The 14,358-nt window shown below is 45.2% G+C and overlaps 1 protein-coding gene across 1 annotated transcript; it reads left to right on the plus strand.

Moving 5' to 3' along the window:
• The first annotated feature begins 2,408 nt into the window (after positions 1 to 2,408).
• Positions 2,409 to 14,358, plus strand: CKMT2 (creatine kinase, mitochondrial 2). Its single transcript, XM_058525966.1, has 9 exons — positions 2,409 to 2,571; positions 3,902 to 4,100; positions 5,520 to 5,615; positions 6,095 to 6,316; positions 8,041 to 8,126; positions 9,071 to 9,194; positions 9,835 to 9,969; positions 11,174 to 11,299; positions 14,116 to 14,358. Exons 1-9 carry the CDS (start codon positions 2,420 to 2,422, stop codon positions 14,233 to 14,235), a joined length of 1,260 nt encoding a protein of 419 aa, XP_058381949.1. The 5' UTR covers positions 2,409 to 2,419; the 3' UTR covers positions 14,236 to 14,358.

Consider the following 14,358-nt stretch of genomic DNA (forward strand, 5'->3'; position numbering starts at 1 on the left):
AGTTTTCCAGCCACAAGCATATATATCAATGGGCTCTTTGCAGCCAACCAACCTGCCTAAGCTTGGAGAATCTCATAGCAGAGTCATGGGAACCTTCTAAATACTAGGGAAAAATTTCCACACTCCCTTTGTTTGGGCATCATGGAGACCAACATAAGAAGAGTACCGAGAGTTACCTGTTCTATTGTTCTCCACTCAACAACCCACATTAAATAGCTCCTCGCTGGGTGATGCTGGGGATTAATTGTCCACTCTGATCTCTGGGCAGAAACAGACACAGCAGGGTATCCATCTGGGCATGCTTATCCTGATTTTCATCCCTTGTTGATGTTATATAAACATTTAGTTTAATTTATACATTTTCTCCATTTTATCTGCATCTCAGGCTGTCCTTCTGATGTCTATTTCCTGCGTCCTTAAGTATATTTGGTAGTTCCTTTGTTATCCATCTGCTCTTTATCTTAAATTGCCTTTTTCATTCTCATTTTTGAAAGATAGTTTAGTAGGTCCCCAGTTCTAGGTTGATAATTATTGTCTCTCAGCCCCTTAAAGATATCATTTCTCTGGCTTCCATTATTCATTGTTAAAAAATCAGCCAATGTTTTTCATTTCTTTGTAGATGAACTATCTTTTTTCTCTGATTGCTTTTGATATCTTTGTCACCAATATTCTGCAGTTGACTATTATTTATCTAGGAGTGAATTTATTTATTTATTTATTTATTTTTTGTGAGGAGGATGAGCCCTGAGCTAACATTTGTTGCCAATCCTCCTCTTTTTGCTGAGGAAGATGAGCCCTGGGCTAACATCTGTGCCCATCTTCCTCTACTTTTTTATATGTGGGATGCCTGCTACAGCATGGCTTGATGAGTTGTGTCTAGGTCCACACCCAGGATCTGAACCTGTGAACCCGGGGCCACCAAAGTGGAGCACGTGAACTTAACCACTATGCCACTGGGCTGGCCCTGGTGTAGATTTAATTTTACTTGGGCTATGTTGTGCTTCTAGAATCATGGATTTTTATCTTTCATCAGTTCTGGAAAATTCTCAGCCATTTCTCTTCAAATATGGCTTTTTCTCTAGTCTCTTTCTGAGACTTCAATTAGATGTCTATTTGACCTTATCATTCTGTCCTTCATATCTCTTAACCTATATCTCATATTTTCCATTTTCTTATTTCTCTGTGCTACATTCTGGGTAATTTCTTAAGATATATCTTCCAGTTTATTTATTCTGTCTTCAACTGTGTTGTATCCAGCAGTTCAATTTGGTTCTCTTTCAAATCAGCTTGGTCATTCTTAATAGTCTCTTGTTGCTTTCTCATCATTGTGATTCCATCACTTATTTCTTTAAACATTCCACATAGAGCTAATCAATATTCTTTTTTTTTTTTTTAAGATTTTATTTATTTATTTTCCCCCCAAAGCCCCAGTAGATAGTTGTATGTCATAGCTGCACATCCTTCTAGTTGCTGTATGTGGGACGCGGCCTCAGCATGGCCGGAGAAGCGGTGCGTCGGTGTGCGCCCGGGATCCGAACCCGGGCCACCAGCAGCGGAGCGCACGCACTTAACCGCTAAGCCACGGGGCCAGCCCGCTAATCAATATTCTTGTCTGGCAGTTCCAGTATCTTCAGTCATTGGAGGTCTAAATCTGTGACCGTGTCTTCTGTTGACTCCCATTCCTCCTTGGTGTTTGGTGATCTTTGATTAAAAGCTTATTGCTTGATCTTCATCTTAAACCAGGGCCTAAACTGAGTACACTTTCCTCAGGGAGGATGTGAGTCTACTTCAACTGGGAGCCAGGGGCTGAGGGTCTGCTGACCTTGGGCCACTTGAGCCCCTCTCCAGGGTCCCAGCTCACTAGAGGAGTCATAGACTCAGCTCCCCGCCTCAATGCTGGAATCCTGACCTTAGTGCTCAAATGGGCATCTGCCCTCAAGATGACCCAGACTTCTGGCTTGTTACTCTGAGCTCTGACACCAACTCACCTGGGGTGAGTGGAATAGGAGAGTGTCCTCAGAGACTTCCTCTACCTCTTACAGGCCCAGCAGTCCACCCTGTTCAGGGTCTAGCTGTGATACAGTGGCAGAGTCCAAAAGAGCACCTGGTCTGTCAAACAGCCAGAAGTAGAAATCCCCTGTTTTTGTGTATTTTTCCTGTATCCTATTACTGGAGAAAATGGCATGAACTTCAGGCAGTTTGACATTCACAATGTCTAAAACTACCTAGATTTTTCCAGGCAGTGTGAAGGGCCATGGGGGAGAAAGGAAGAAAGAGAAACAAAACAAACCACAAGAGGAGCTATGGCTCCTGAGGTTCTTTCTCTTGCCTGTTGATCTCCACGCTGTGGTTCAGGGTCGTCCTGGAAGGCTGTCTAATCCAGTTTCTCTGCTTTCCAGACACTCACCCAAGAGGAAGGATGGCCAGTACCTTCTCTAAGCTGCTAACTGGCCGCAATGCTTCATTGCTATTTGCTACCATGGGCACCGGTGCCCTGACCACCGGGTACCTGCTGAACCGGAAGAATGTGTGTGCTGAGGCCCGGGAGCAGCACAAGCTATTCCCTCCAAGGTAAGTTCTCTTGGCTTTAAAATAACTCCAAATGCCAGCCAGAAATATGCTTTCCCCTGCCGGAAACTGTCAGCAAGCGTCCCTCTTTTTGCCTTCGAGGATGATTAAGTCAAATTAACAATCGTTTTTGAGACTCGTTAAGCACAGTGGGGAATACAAGGAAGTGTAGTGTCATCATTCCTGCCCAGAGCTTGCAGTCTAGTTGAATAGTAATAATAGTAATAGTTAACATTTGTGGAGCACTTCTATATGTGTTAAGCACTTTACACGGAGTATCTATTTTATTCATCTAAGATCCCTTTGTGATGAAATGGAGGCTTAGAAAAATTACGTAGTGCCTAAGTTCACACAGCTAGTGCAGCCAAATGCAAACCCAAGGATCCTGACTCCAGACCCATGCCTCACTCATGCTGTACCTCCTTCTGGAAAATGTGATGTTATGGTACTGATTTTAAGTATCAGCTTTAAAGGACGTTGCAGGTGCGAAGTGGAGTGTTTTCTGAAGATGGACTGTTTTCTCAGCCCTGGGAAACTTGCGATGGATGAGACATCACACACTGCATAGAGTTGAAGTGGAGGGCTGACTTGAAGGGATTCCATATAGGCAGGAGGAGATGAGAGGGATGAGGAAACCCTGAGGTGCTTCTCAGAGACACTGACTGGCTGTTGTGGGAATCAGATCTCTGAGGGAATTGCCAGCACCCACCAGCTATCTCAGGAATGCCTGAGGTGAGACTACCTGGGTTTGAGGCTGTGGTGGTCCTGAATCCCCTATTCTTCAACTAATGCGTCTCCCAGGGTAGGACAGCACCCTTATTTGACTTCTTTCTATGTGTTATTCCAAGAGATGTTTACTGAATGCTTGTATCGATAGCCAGGCACTGTTCTCAACAAAGCAGATCGTCATGGAGCTTGCATCATAGACAGAAGACGGATAGACGAATTTCTATGTAGTTCCGCCTGCACGGTTTCTAGCCTCTCCACCAAAGACCTAAGGAACCCAAATGTGGCTGTTGTATTTTACCAAAACTTCTGGGTTAAAAAACGAACAATTCTGCATATGATTTCGATTTATCTTCTAATTATTTCCCCTCTACCTCCTCTTCCCATGAACACGAGCCCCAGGCCGTGGGCCCCTGAGCCAGCATCATGGGATCCCTAGGCAGGCCGGGTCCCTTTCTCTGGCTTAAGTCTCGTGACTTGCTGTGACTCCTCGCCAAGGGTCCCTGTGCTCAGGGGCTGAAGAGAGCCTTGTGGGAGGGTGGGCAGAAAGAAGCCCTTCCACAGGCGCATCCCTCGGGGCCGCGCCCTGAACGCCGTCTCCCCGCAGCGCCGACTACCCGGATCTGCGCAAGCACAACAACTGCATGGCCGAGTGCCTCACTCCCGCCATCTACGCCAAGCTCCGCAACAAGGTGACGCCCAACGGCTACACGCTGGACCAGTGTATCCAGACGGGCGTGGACAACCCCGGCCACCCCTTCATAAAGACGGTGGGCATGGTGGCTGGGGACGAGGAGTCCTATGAGGTAAAACTGCTGTCGGGTAGCTGAGGTGGGGATGCTCCGGGTGTGGGAGAAGTGCGCGGTCCCAGAGCCCTGCTCCTCTCCCTGGGGCCAGCTCTCTGCCTCCTCAGGAAGGGCTCCCATAAAGAGAATGCTTTCTGGAACAATGAGGTCTACAGCTTCCCGGGGACAAGGCCTCCTAGGCCGCTGCTCTAGGATCCCTCCCCATGGAGGAAGGAGTCCCATGACGCAGTTCTCTGCGCTTGTCAAGGGGAGGAATTGGTACATAGAAGAACAAAATCTTTTTGTGTTTTTATTCATTGGTGATGTGCATTCACCAATAAGGCATCAGGCGATGATGTGTTTGTGGCCGGGCTTTATTGAGGGAGGAGGATGGTGCTGTGTGTCTTTAGTTTGGGAATTACTGATTACACAGCCACTGTAGCCCAGACTACTGAGTTCACCGAGTCTCTTGGAGAGATCCCATGATCTCCGCATCCTCCTGGGTGCAGAAGCACAGCGCCGTCTGCTGCTAGGGGGCTCAGCCACCACGCGCCCGGCTCCACGGGGCAGCCTCTAGGTCATGGCAGATGCCTCCAGCCCTCCTCCCTCAGGTCCACCCTTTTTGCACCCTTCTGTTGCAGAGAGCTGAAGGCAGTGCCCTGGGAAGGCAGCCATCAAGAGGAGGGGTGGGGGGGCACCTTGAATAAACAAGACTGGTAGCTCTTTCACAGATAGCAGTGCAAAACTCTGGGCTCCCAGAGAGCACACTAGAGCTGGCTCCCAGGACCCACTTCCCACGCTCCCAAAGGCTGCAGGGTGCTCTGTTATGACTTCTCTTAATGTTATGTTACCTCGAGGATGTTCCTGAAGCTTTTGGTGTTTTAAAAATAGATTTTGTACACGATATTTTGCAGAGCGTGAGCAGTCCCTGCTTTGCCCTCACTGCTGCTGGGCACTTTTCTTCTGGTGCAGCCAGTTTCCACCAATTTATTATGCTGCTTAAACTCTAGAACCTGACCTTCCCTTTTGACCACAAAACTGCTTAACCTCTGACCTGACAGCTTCTTTCATCCCACAAAGACAAGAACTTCTGGGGAAAACCCTCAAATTCTTAAACATGAGATTTTCTTGCTCAGTCTGATGGCAGTGAGCTTGGCATGATCATTAGGGAGGAGGTCACGGTGACAGAGTCCTGCAGCCCTGCCCCCTCCCAAGGGGCTCACAGAGGTTTTCTCTGGTCTAAACCAATTATTATTATTACTATTATTATTCACCACCAATCCACTCTCGCACCCATTTCCTGCATGGGAGCACTGAGAATTTCAGAGAAGCAGGTTATCAGCTTTGGCCCTTAAGGTAAAAAGGGGCAAGTGAAAGGAACATCTTTTAATAGTAGTTGAACGAATTAAAGAGGAAACAGGAGCATCTTCCCTCCTGCAGGTGTTTGCCGACCTTTTTGACCCCGTCATCAAACTGAGGCACAATGGCTATGACCCCCGGGTGATGAAGCACCCCACGGATCTGGATGCATCCAAGGTAGGCTCCAGCCCCCCTCCACCTTCCCATGAAGCCGGCACCCCAGAGCCCAAGGTGAGGAGCACCCGAGAGAAGGGCCCCGGGGTCAGATGCCCTTGAAAGCTCCATGATGGCCCTTGGCACAGCGTGCTCCCCGGAGGGCCCCAGAGGGTCAGGAAGGTCCCAAAGTCTTTGTTTCCCCTAATACATACCACTAGGCTGGTGTTGGTCACCAAGAACTTTAAGTCTTTCCTAGAGCAATTCCCTTTTCCATCCGAAACCTGGCGCTGTAGGAAGTAGCTCTGCCCTTTATTTCTCCCTGAGGCCCCTGCCCCCAGAATTCCAGAATGTGCCCAGTATGTCAGCTGTGCAAATGTGCGCAGTGCAGTGCCCAGGGGTCCCTTGCAGGGGATACTGCCTATCAGCGGGTTGGAACCCACTGTGGTTGTGGCAGGACCGTGGTCAAGGCTGGCTGGGTGACCCCGCGCTCTGCTCTGCAGATCACCCAGGGGCAGTTTGACGAGCACTACGTGCTGTCGTCTCGGGTGCGCACGGGCCGCAGCATCCGCGGCCTGAGCCTGCCGCCCGCCTGCACCCGGGCCGAGCGGAGGGAGGTGGAGAACGTGGCCATCACGGCCCTGGAGGGCCTCAAGGGCGACCTGGCAGGCCGCTACTACAAGCTGTCTGAGATGACGGAGCAGGACCAGCAGAGGCTCATCGACGTGAGTGGCCCTTGAACCCCTTCCCGGGGCTGTCTGGGGCAGGGCTGCACCCAGAGCCTTGACCGCGCAGTGTGGCTTCTCCCTGGGCTAAGGCCTCCGCCCTGGCCGGGAGCTTGCTGGGGCTTCAGCCTCTTTACAATAAGGAAGGAAGATGAGGCCCTAAAACTTGAGGTCAAGCCACGGCAATAGTCTACGCATAAAATCTGCAGAGGAAGCTCCAATATGGAGTTGGTGGGCTGGGGATCGGCGGGTGGGGCTGGTGAATGGAGGCTCCTCCTGCTTGTTGATGAATAGGAACACTTGGGTGTGGAAATCCTGTCTGTGCCTGAGGGATGGTCTCCGTTACCACACCCAAAGGAAGTCCTGGAAGCTAGGAAAATCTGGAAAGGAAGTTATCCACATGGAAGGCCTGCCCTGACTGGCGTTGGAGCTGGCCCCTGGGATGCCTGCTGCCTCCACGTGTCCGCCACAGCTTCACCCTGACACCAGAGTAGACATTCTTCTCCATAGCGTGGCTAAAACAAGATGGCATTTTCAAAGCTAACTTTTAACTGAACCGCAAGGAAGAGCAGAAACAAATTTCTATCGTTTCAGAAGATGTAATCCACAAAGTATGCCCCATTTCCAAACCAGACAGGCCAGCTTTATGGACTGTGGGCCTCAGTCTTCTGGTCTCTGCAGCCATCAGGCCACTCCTCCGCCTGCCCTGTTACAGAACAAGCCCTCCTCCACCTCCAGCAGCCACTTCTGGTTTCCAGCTTAAGGGTCACACTGTTTTCTGGGCAGTGGCAGTCCACAGGCCTGTCCTGGCTCAAGTCTCGGACCTCTTCCACTTCTTAGACATTGTAGAAAGACTTCCCTCCCCATATCCTTTTTATTTCTGACCTCAGTGTAATCGTATTTGAGTGTATGGTATCCGTATTCATATTCTTACTTTGTACACATGAAGAAAAATGTCAGTCTCTTGACACTGATTTTGATGTATGGAGTAGTATGTTGAGGTGGTTAGAGGCACAAGTCATAACAGGATGAGGATTGAAACTGGGCTCCTCGCTTCCTACCTGCGTGACATCGGGTAGGTTGTTTTCTCTCTCTGAGTCTCAGTTTTCTTCCTATAAAATAGAATGATTACACTTACCTCACAGTGTTGCTCGAGAATTAAAGCAAATAAATTAAAAGTACGTAGCGTAGAGCCTGGCACGCAGTGAGCATTAAATTAATGGTGGCTATTTTTATTTATAGGTCATTATTTTACATCTCTAATATGTTTAAATGGAAAGAATGATAATAATAAATGAACCAATAATGCTAGAGACATAGAGAACGGCGGCTGTGTAGACAGACTTTTCAGGATAGCCTGCTCTGCCACTGCATAGGGTTGGGGCTGGTGGGGTAAACACACTCCATAGTAAGTATTTCCATCCAGGCTAAGCCGGTGTTTTCAACCTTAGCTGTACACTAGAATCACCTGAAGAGTTTTTAAAAATCCTGATGTCCAGACCACACCCCATAACAATTAAGTCAGGATCTCTAGGGTACGGGAACTGGGTGTTAGTGCTTTCTTTAAAGCTGCCAAGTTATCCTAATGGGCAGCCACGGCTGAGAACCGCTGCCTGAGAGACCCCAGCCGTCACTGGTGGTAAGTTGAGACCTGGCCACCTGGCACTTGCACTCCTGTCTGATCATCAGTTTCTCCTTTCTGCTTTGTCCCTTTTGGCCTGCAGGACCACTTTCTGTTTGATAAGCCAGTGTCCCCGTTACTAACATGTGCTGGGATGGCCCGTGACTGGCCAGATGCCAGGGGAATCTGGTATGGACGGAGTATTTTCTTGTGTGCAATGTGTGCAGAGGATCTCCTTCAGATCGCCTGCTCGTCCTAACTGAGGTTGCTGTGACCTGCACTTGACAGCATGCCCAGCTTGAGCTAAATGGAGAAGATAGAGTACTTAGAAATTGTTTGTGTGTGTGTATGTGTGTGTAATCCTAAGTATTGTGATGTTTCTAAGATGTGTAGGAATGTTTGCTGGTTTGCATGAATTATGCATGAGAAAAAAAGACTATGTTTTTAAGAAAAAATTAGCTTCGTATTGTTTGACCTCACAGAGAATCTGTTTCGTGACGTTAAAACACCAAGCAGAAAATGAAAAAGAAATATTGAGGATTTAAGCAAAGCCCTACAAGGAAAAATGGATATCAAGTGTACACATATTTTATCTTGGCCAACATCCCTCAATCCACTTTGATTCCTGTACCTTGGTGGGTTGTTATGACACTACCCGAAGGAGCTGAGATAAAAGTGTTCATCAGCAGCTGCTCAGTGTGGTAGCTAGGCAGGATCTATACAGCAAACATATGTGAAATCTTCTGCACCCCAAATATCTTGGGCTGCGGGTAAAATCTTTTTTTTTTTAAAGCATCACAAGATTTTGGTTGAATCTCTTAGGAGACAAAATACTCTTGTTAGTGTCAAAGGCATTAACATAGTTGAATTATTGTCATTCTAGTCTGAGGAACTAGGGAAATTATATGCTTGTTGGGCAATAACACGGCATCTTTAAGGGTTGGAGTTGGTCTTCTTCATTCTGTCAAGGTAACATTATTTTGTAGTACTTGTTCAGGCACAATTAAGAGATTAGGGCCATCTAGGAAATGAGGAAGGTGAAATGAAGCAATCAAGCTACAGAGGTAATGGGAATTTTCATGTGTTGAAACAAATGTAATTAACACTCAACGCCATATTTCTCTCTTCATTAGGCATAATCACGACAAGACATTTCTCATCTGGATTAATGAGGAAGACCACACCAGGGTAATCTCTATGGAAAAAGGAGGCAATATGAAAAGAGTATTTGAGCGATTCTGTCGTGGACTCAAAGAAGTAAGATGTTAGAGATTTCTGAATAGTCATTAAGATAAAATCTCTTTATTTTTTATTTTTGAAAGAAGATGCTATAGAGACTTCCAAGATGGGGCTAATTTTTTCTAGAGGTGGTGGCAGTCTTTGGGGGTGGGACTTCCAGGGCAGGGCTTCAAAAAATGGATGACTTTCTCTTGTCATTAGCAAGTTCCTGTGCTTCCCTTCCCAGTCCAGAATGGTTTGGGGAGGCCTGTGGATCATTCATATTTCTAGTTTCTTTAACAGTGCTCTTGGCAATTCCAAGCATAGAGACGGCATAGAATGTAACTATGTTCATAAGTAACCTGACCGCAGCCTTACGTGCTGAGAATTCCTATATTCTCCTACTATCCTCATATGAAAAATAATAACAGCAACTGATATTTATCGAGTGTTTAGTATGTGCTAGGTACTGTGTTCAGTGCTTTACGTGGTTCATTTAATTCAGTTGGACCATTGTAATATTCTGATAGAAGAGGTATCATTTTCTATTAAAGAAGTACTGTAAATTTATCTAAATTTCATTTACGGCAAACATATAGTACACATGTCGCTCCCTGGTGTTTGGGTTGTGCTGAATGAACGGATATTTGAGAATTCCATCATTTGTTCATTGGTTTAGGTAGAACGCTTAATCCAGCAACGAGGCTGGGAGTTCATGTGGAATGAGCGCCTCGGGTACATTCTGACCTGCCCTTCGAACCTGGGCACAGGATTGCGGGCTGGTGTCCACGTTAGGATCCCAAAGCTCAGCAAGGTAATGTTATGTAGCCAGCAGCCCTGTTGGGTTCCGCCAGGATTAACTCAGATGTGACTGCTTTGTGGAGGGAGAAAACCTCACCGCCTGTTCATTAACCCCTACTTTCTGCACCTATCATAGGGAATAATGAGAAAGAGTTAAGTTTCCCTCAAAAGACATTTGTTATCAGTAGGATAAAAGGTTAAAGGGCTGTAAGAAAGGGATGTGGCTTCAAGACCAGGAAGTTTAAATTTTCCCTCATATAACAAATCCGGATAGTAGGCAGGCTGCTCTGCTCTGCTCCCTGGGGTTCCTTCCATCTCTTTCTCTGTTTTCTCCTCATGCAGAGGTTCTCAGACTTGAGCCTGCATCAAAATCATCTGGAGGCTTGTAAAATTGCAGAGTGCTGGGCCCGCCTGCAGAATTTGCATTTCTAACAAGTTTCCAGGTGATCTGACACTGCTGGTCAGGGAACTACACTTGGAGGACCGCTGTCTGAGGGCATTGTCCCCTGTGCATGGTCACAGCCAGGCCCCATGTTCCAGCTCATGGGAAAGGGAGAGAGCAGGCAGATGTGTCCATGTAGAAATTGAAAGTCTAGGCCTGGGAGTGGCACACGTTGCTTCTGCTCGTTCCGTTAGCAAGAACTCAGCCAGTGGTCACTTCCTCAGCTCCACCTGTGGATGACAAGGAGAAAGGATTTGGGTGGGCAACTAATAATTTCTGCCACAGCTCATCAAGTGAATCAAATACTTTAAAACAATTTTAGAAGATGTGCTTCCTGCCAAAAAAAGTATGAAAATTTTTGTTTTTCAAAATTCCAATGCTAAGAAAATGATTTGATGTGATTTAACTTCATGGTTTAATTGCATCAGTGAATATATTGGTGAATAACAAACTCCCCAAAGCTGGCATCCGGATGTCAGAAAAGTGGTATAGAAGTTAATAACAGCTCTGCTACCTTCTAGCTGTGTGAGTTCGGACAAGTTAATTCTTCGGAGCCTGTTTCTCATCTGTGAAATGGGGGTGAAAGCTACACCTACTTCATGGGGTTGTTGTAAAGTTTAAAAGTTCCAGCACAGTGCCCGAGTACATAGTAAATATATGCTTGATAAATGGTAACTGTTATTACCTCGCGTTATATGTCTTTTCTAAGTGAATGTGCCGATGATGGCGAATCCACTTTACTGCTTACAACGCTAAGTATTATCCTGTGTCCTAGGATCCACGCTTTTCGAAGATCCTGGAGAACCTGAGACTCCAGAAGCGTGGCACAGGTGGTGTGGACACCGCAGCAGTGGCGGATGTATATGATATTTCCAACATAGATCGAATTGGTCGATCAGAGGTAACAGCTATCTCACTTTCTGAACGTGAACTAACGAAATCAGCCTAAGAGAAAGAGAGGTAGCCTAAACAGCCTTATCTCATTCACAGAGTTCGAGACCTCCCCTTTCCCCTGAGTCCTGAGTCATGGTAGCATTTCATTCTGTGGGATTGTTCCTCCATGGGAAATAGCTGCATAAAGGCAGGTACTATGTAAGTGAGAATGCACAGGCATGTAAAGGAAGTCACAGCTGGACTGTTGTCACCAGCCTGCCCCTGAGAGCTAGTCCAGCAATCTTCAGCAGCAGGAGCTCTGTTATGCTAAAGGAAGCAGTATTTTATCACTGTGAAGGCAGAGGACACGTGTGTGATCTCTCTGAGGGTGGCAAAATAGTGGAATTTTCTCTTGATTCTGAATTTCCTTTGGTGAAAGCCACATACTATCATCTTCACTTTGGCATTTTTAGATACTTGATACTTTCTAAAATTTCATTTTTAGGGCCAAAGAGAGCAAATAAGGCATGCACTATATATAACATTGTGCTCATAAAATCATCCTTAGGATTCTGTGAATACATAGTATGAATAGGATTCATAAACTATACGTAAGCCTGGAGCAATGCATGAGATGAGGCATAAAGAGCTAAATCCCAGGCCTGGCCCTGTAGGCAAGTGATTAGAGTTCCGTGTGCTCCACTTTGGCAGCCCAGGTTCATGGGTTCAGATCCCAGGCGTGGACCTACTCCACTGGCCAGCCATGCTGTGGCAGTGTCCCACATATGAAGTAGAGGAAGATTGGTACAGATGTTAGCTCAGGGCTTATCTTCCTCAACAACAACGACAACAAAACTGAATCCCAAGCAAATATGGATCTCAGTAAGTCAACCAACTTATCTGGATGTGCTCCCATTGAACATGTTATGTCCATCATTAATTTAAAAGCCTCTTCTTATAACATACAACTGTTAATAACTCAGTGGCTGGTTATTAAATCTGGATTATTGGTGCTCTTTCTTCTTTCTTGCCAGCTTTTGATTATTTCACTGCCCATTGTATCCCCACCAGTAAACTGAGGAAACACTCACAACAATTCAGTCAGCTATGTGCTACCAGCTCTGGTAAAGTACCTGAGGAGGAAGCAGCCATAAAGCCACAACTTCTGAAATTTACTGAATAACGTGGGGTAGTGAGGAAAGATGATCTGGGGCCTAGCCCTGTCTGCTGCTAACATTAACTAGGTTTTTATTATTGGAAAGCAAAGTAGTCGTTTTATTGTACATAGTATAATAATTTTTTAAGTCTAACTTAAAAATAATTTTTTAAGTCTAACTAGAAGTTAATAGGTGATCATTATAAAAGCTAGAAACATATAAAAAAGTATTAAAAACTAAAACCACCTGTTAAATCTAACAACCCTAAGATAACCATTGCAAACATTATTCTAAATTGCCTTCCATTTTTACAATTACTCAAAAAACGTTTTTTTATAAAATTTAGTGTAATAACACATATTTGATATTATACCTTTTTTCCAATATATTGCATCATGAGCATTTTCCCACAATATTAATTATTCTTCAAAAACCTGATTTTAATGACAGCATCATAAAGATAGTCTATTATCTATGTAATATCTCCCTGATTATTTGATATTTTGTTTGACCATCTCTATACGTGACTCTAATCACAACTCTTATTATTTAGCTAGTATATATTTCTAGGAAGGGAATTCCTGGGTTAAAGATGAGGGGCCCTTACTTATGACCAGGTTTCCTACTAGAAGATTTATACCAAGATAGAGTCCCACTGGCAGTGCCTGAGAGACCCATCTCGCCACACCCTGTCCAACACTGGGATGGGTCAATTGGATAAGCAGAAACTGTGTTTCTTTGATTAGCAATGACTAGCTTTCTGACACAGCCCTCTCTCGGGCCTCAGTTTCCTTATGCATGGAAAGAGCTGGGGAGGGGACTGGACTCCATCATGCTTCACGTATGTTCAGCTGTAACACTCAAAGACCCCTTCCATCCTTGCTGTTCATTCTTGAGTTATATCATATGGTTCAGTGCTGTCTGGAATTAACTAATTCCTTACTCTCTTGGTTTGGGTCTCTTCAGGAGCAGCACAAGTAATTTATTTGGGAGGTGATCCCAGGAAAAAATTCATAGGTAGATGTGCTCTAGTTTAAGAAAAACCAGTATTTGTAAACCAAAGTTCTAACATATTTTTTTAAGCAGGCGTTTTTAAAAGTTTATTTTTATGTAATTCACAAAGTTTCCTTTAAGTAGCAAACTTGCCTGCTACGGTGAAAACATCATCATCTAGTTGCCAAACGTTTGATTTTAAACAATTTTGCAGAAAGACATCCACTGTGTAAATGATAATATCTGAACTGTAGCATATTCAGTGTTTGGATAGCTTAGTGGCAGGTCAGAATTGAGATCCCAGCCAAAGAACAAAACATGGTTGTCACTGTGTAGCTTTACCTTTAGACAAACTCTGTTACTTTATAGCAGGGACTGATGGGGAAAAAGTGTCCGAGATGGAAACTAACGGTTTTTGTATAGGAAAAAAGTTCTCACACACAAAGTAGTAATCCTATCCTAACTAAAGAAAGATTGAAAGAAACCCTGTGATATCTCTGCTTCCCATGTCTGACAGTGACCATCAGTCACCTGTCCTCCCACAATCCTTTAGGGAAATAGGGACAAGGAAGAAATTCTTATGAAGTCCGTCTAACACGACAAGTTCTCATTTGTCCCAGTATTGTTCCTCTTGATCAATGCCTTGCATGTGTCTTCTCTGCAAATTAATTGTGCATCTTTTTCACTGTCCAAGGTTGAGCTTGTTCAGATAGTCATCGATGGAGTCAATTACCTGGTTGATTGTGAAAAGAAGTTGGAGAAAGGCCAAGATATTAAGGTGCCACCAGCTCTACCTCAGTTTAGCAGAAAGTGAACTTTCCCAATTTATAAATAAACTGTCTGCTGGTATGACAGAAACAAGGAAATTTCTACTCTGAGAGTTTTTGTAGACTTGGAAAAATGTAAAACTGTAGGTCCTGTCTATATGTACAATAAA

This window comes from Diceros bicornis, chromosome 1, assembly GCF_020826845.1.
Source record: "Diceros bicornis minor isolate mBicDic1 chromosome 1, mDicBic1.mat.cur, whole genome shotgun sequence".
Lineage (NCBI taxonomy): Eukaryota > Metazoa > Chordata > Mammalia > Perissodactyla > Rhinocerotidae > Diceros > Diceros bicornis.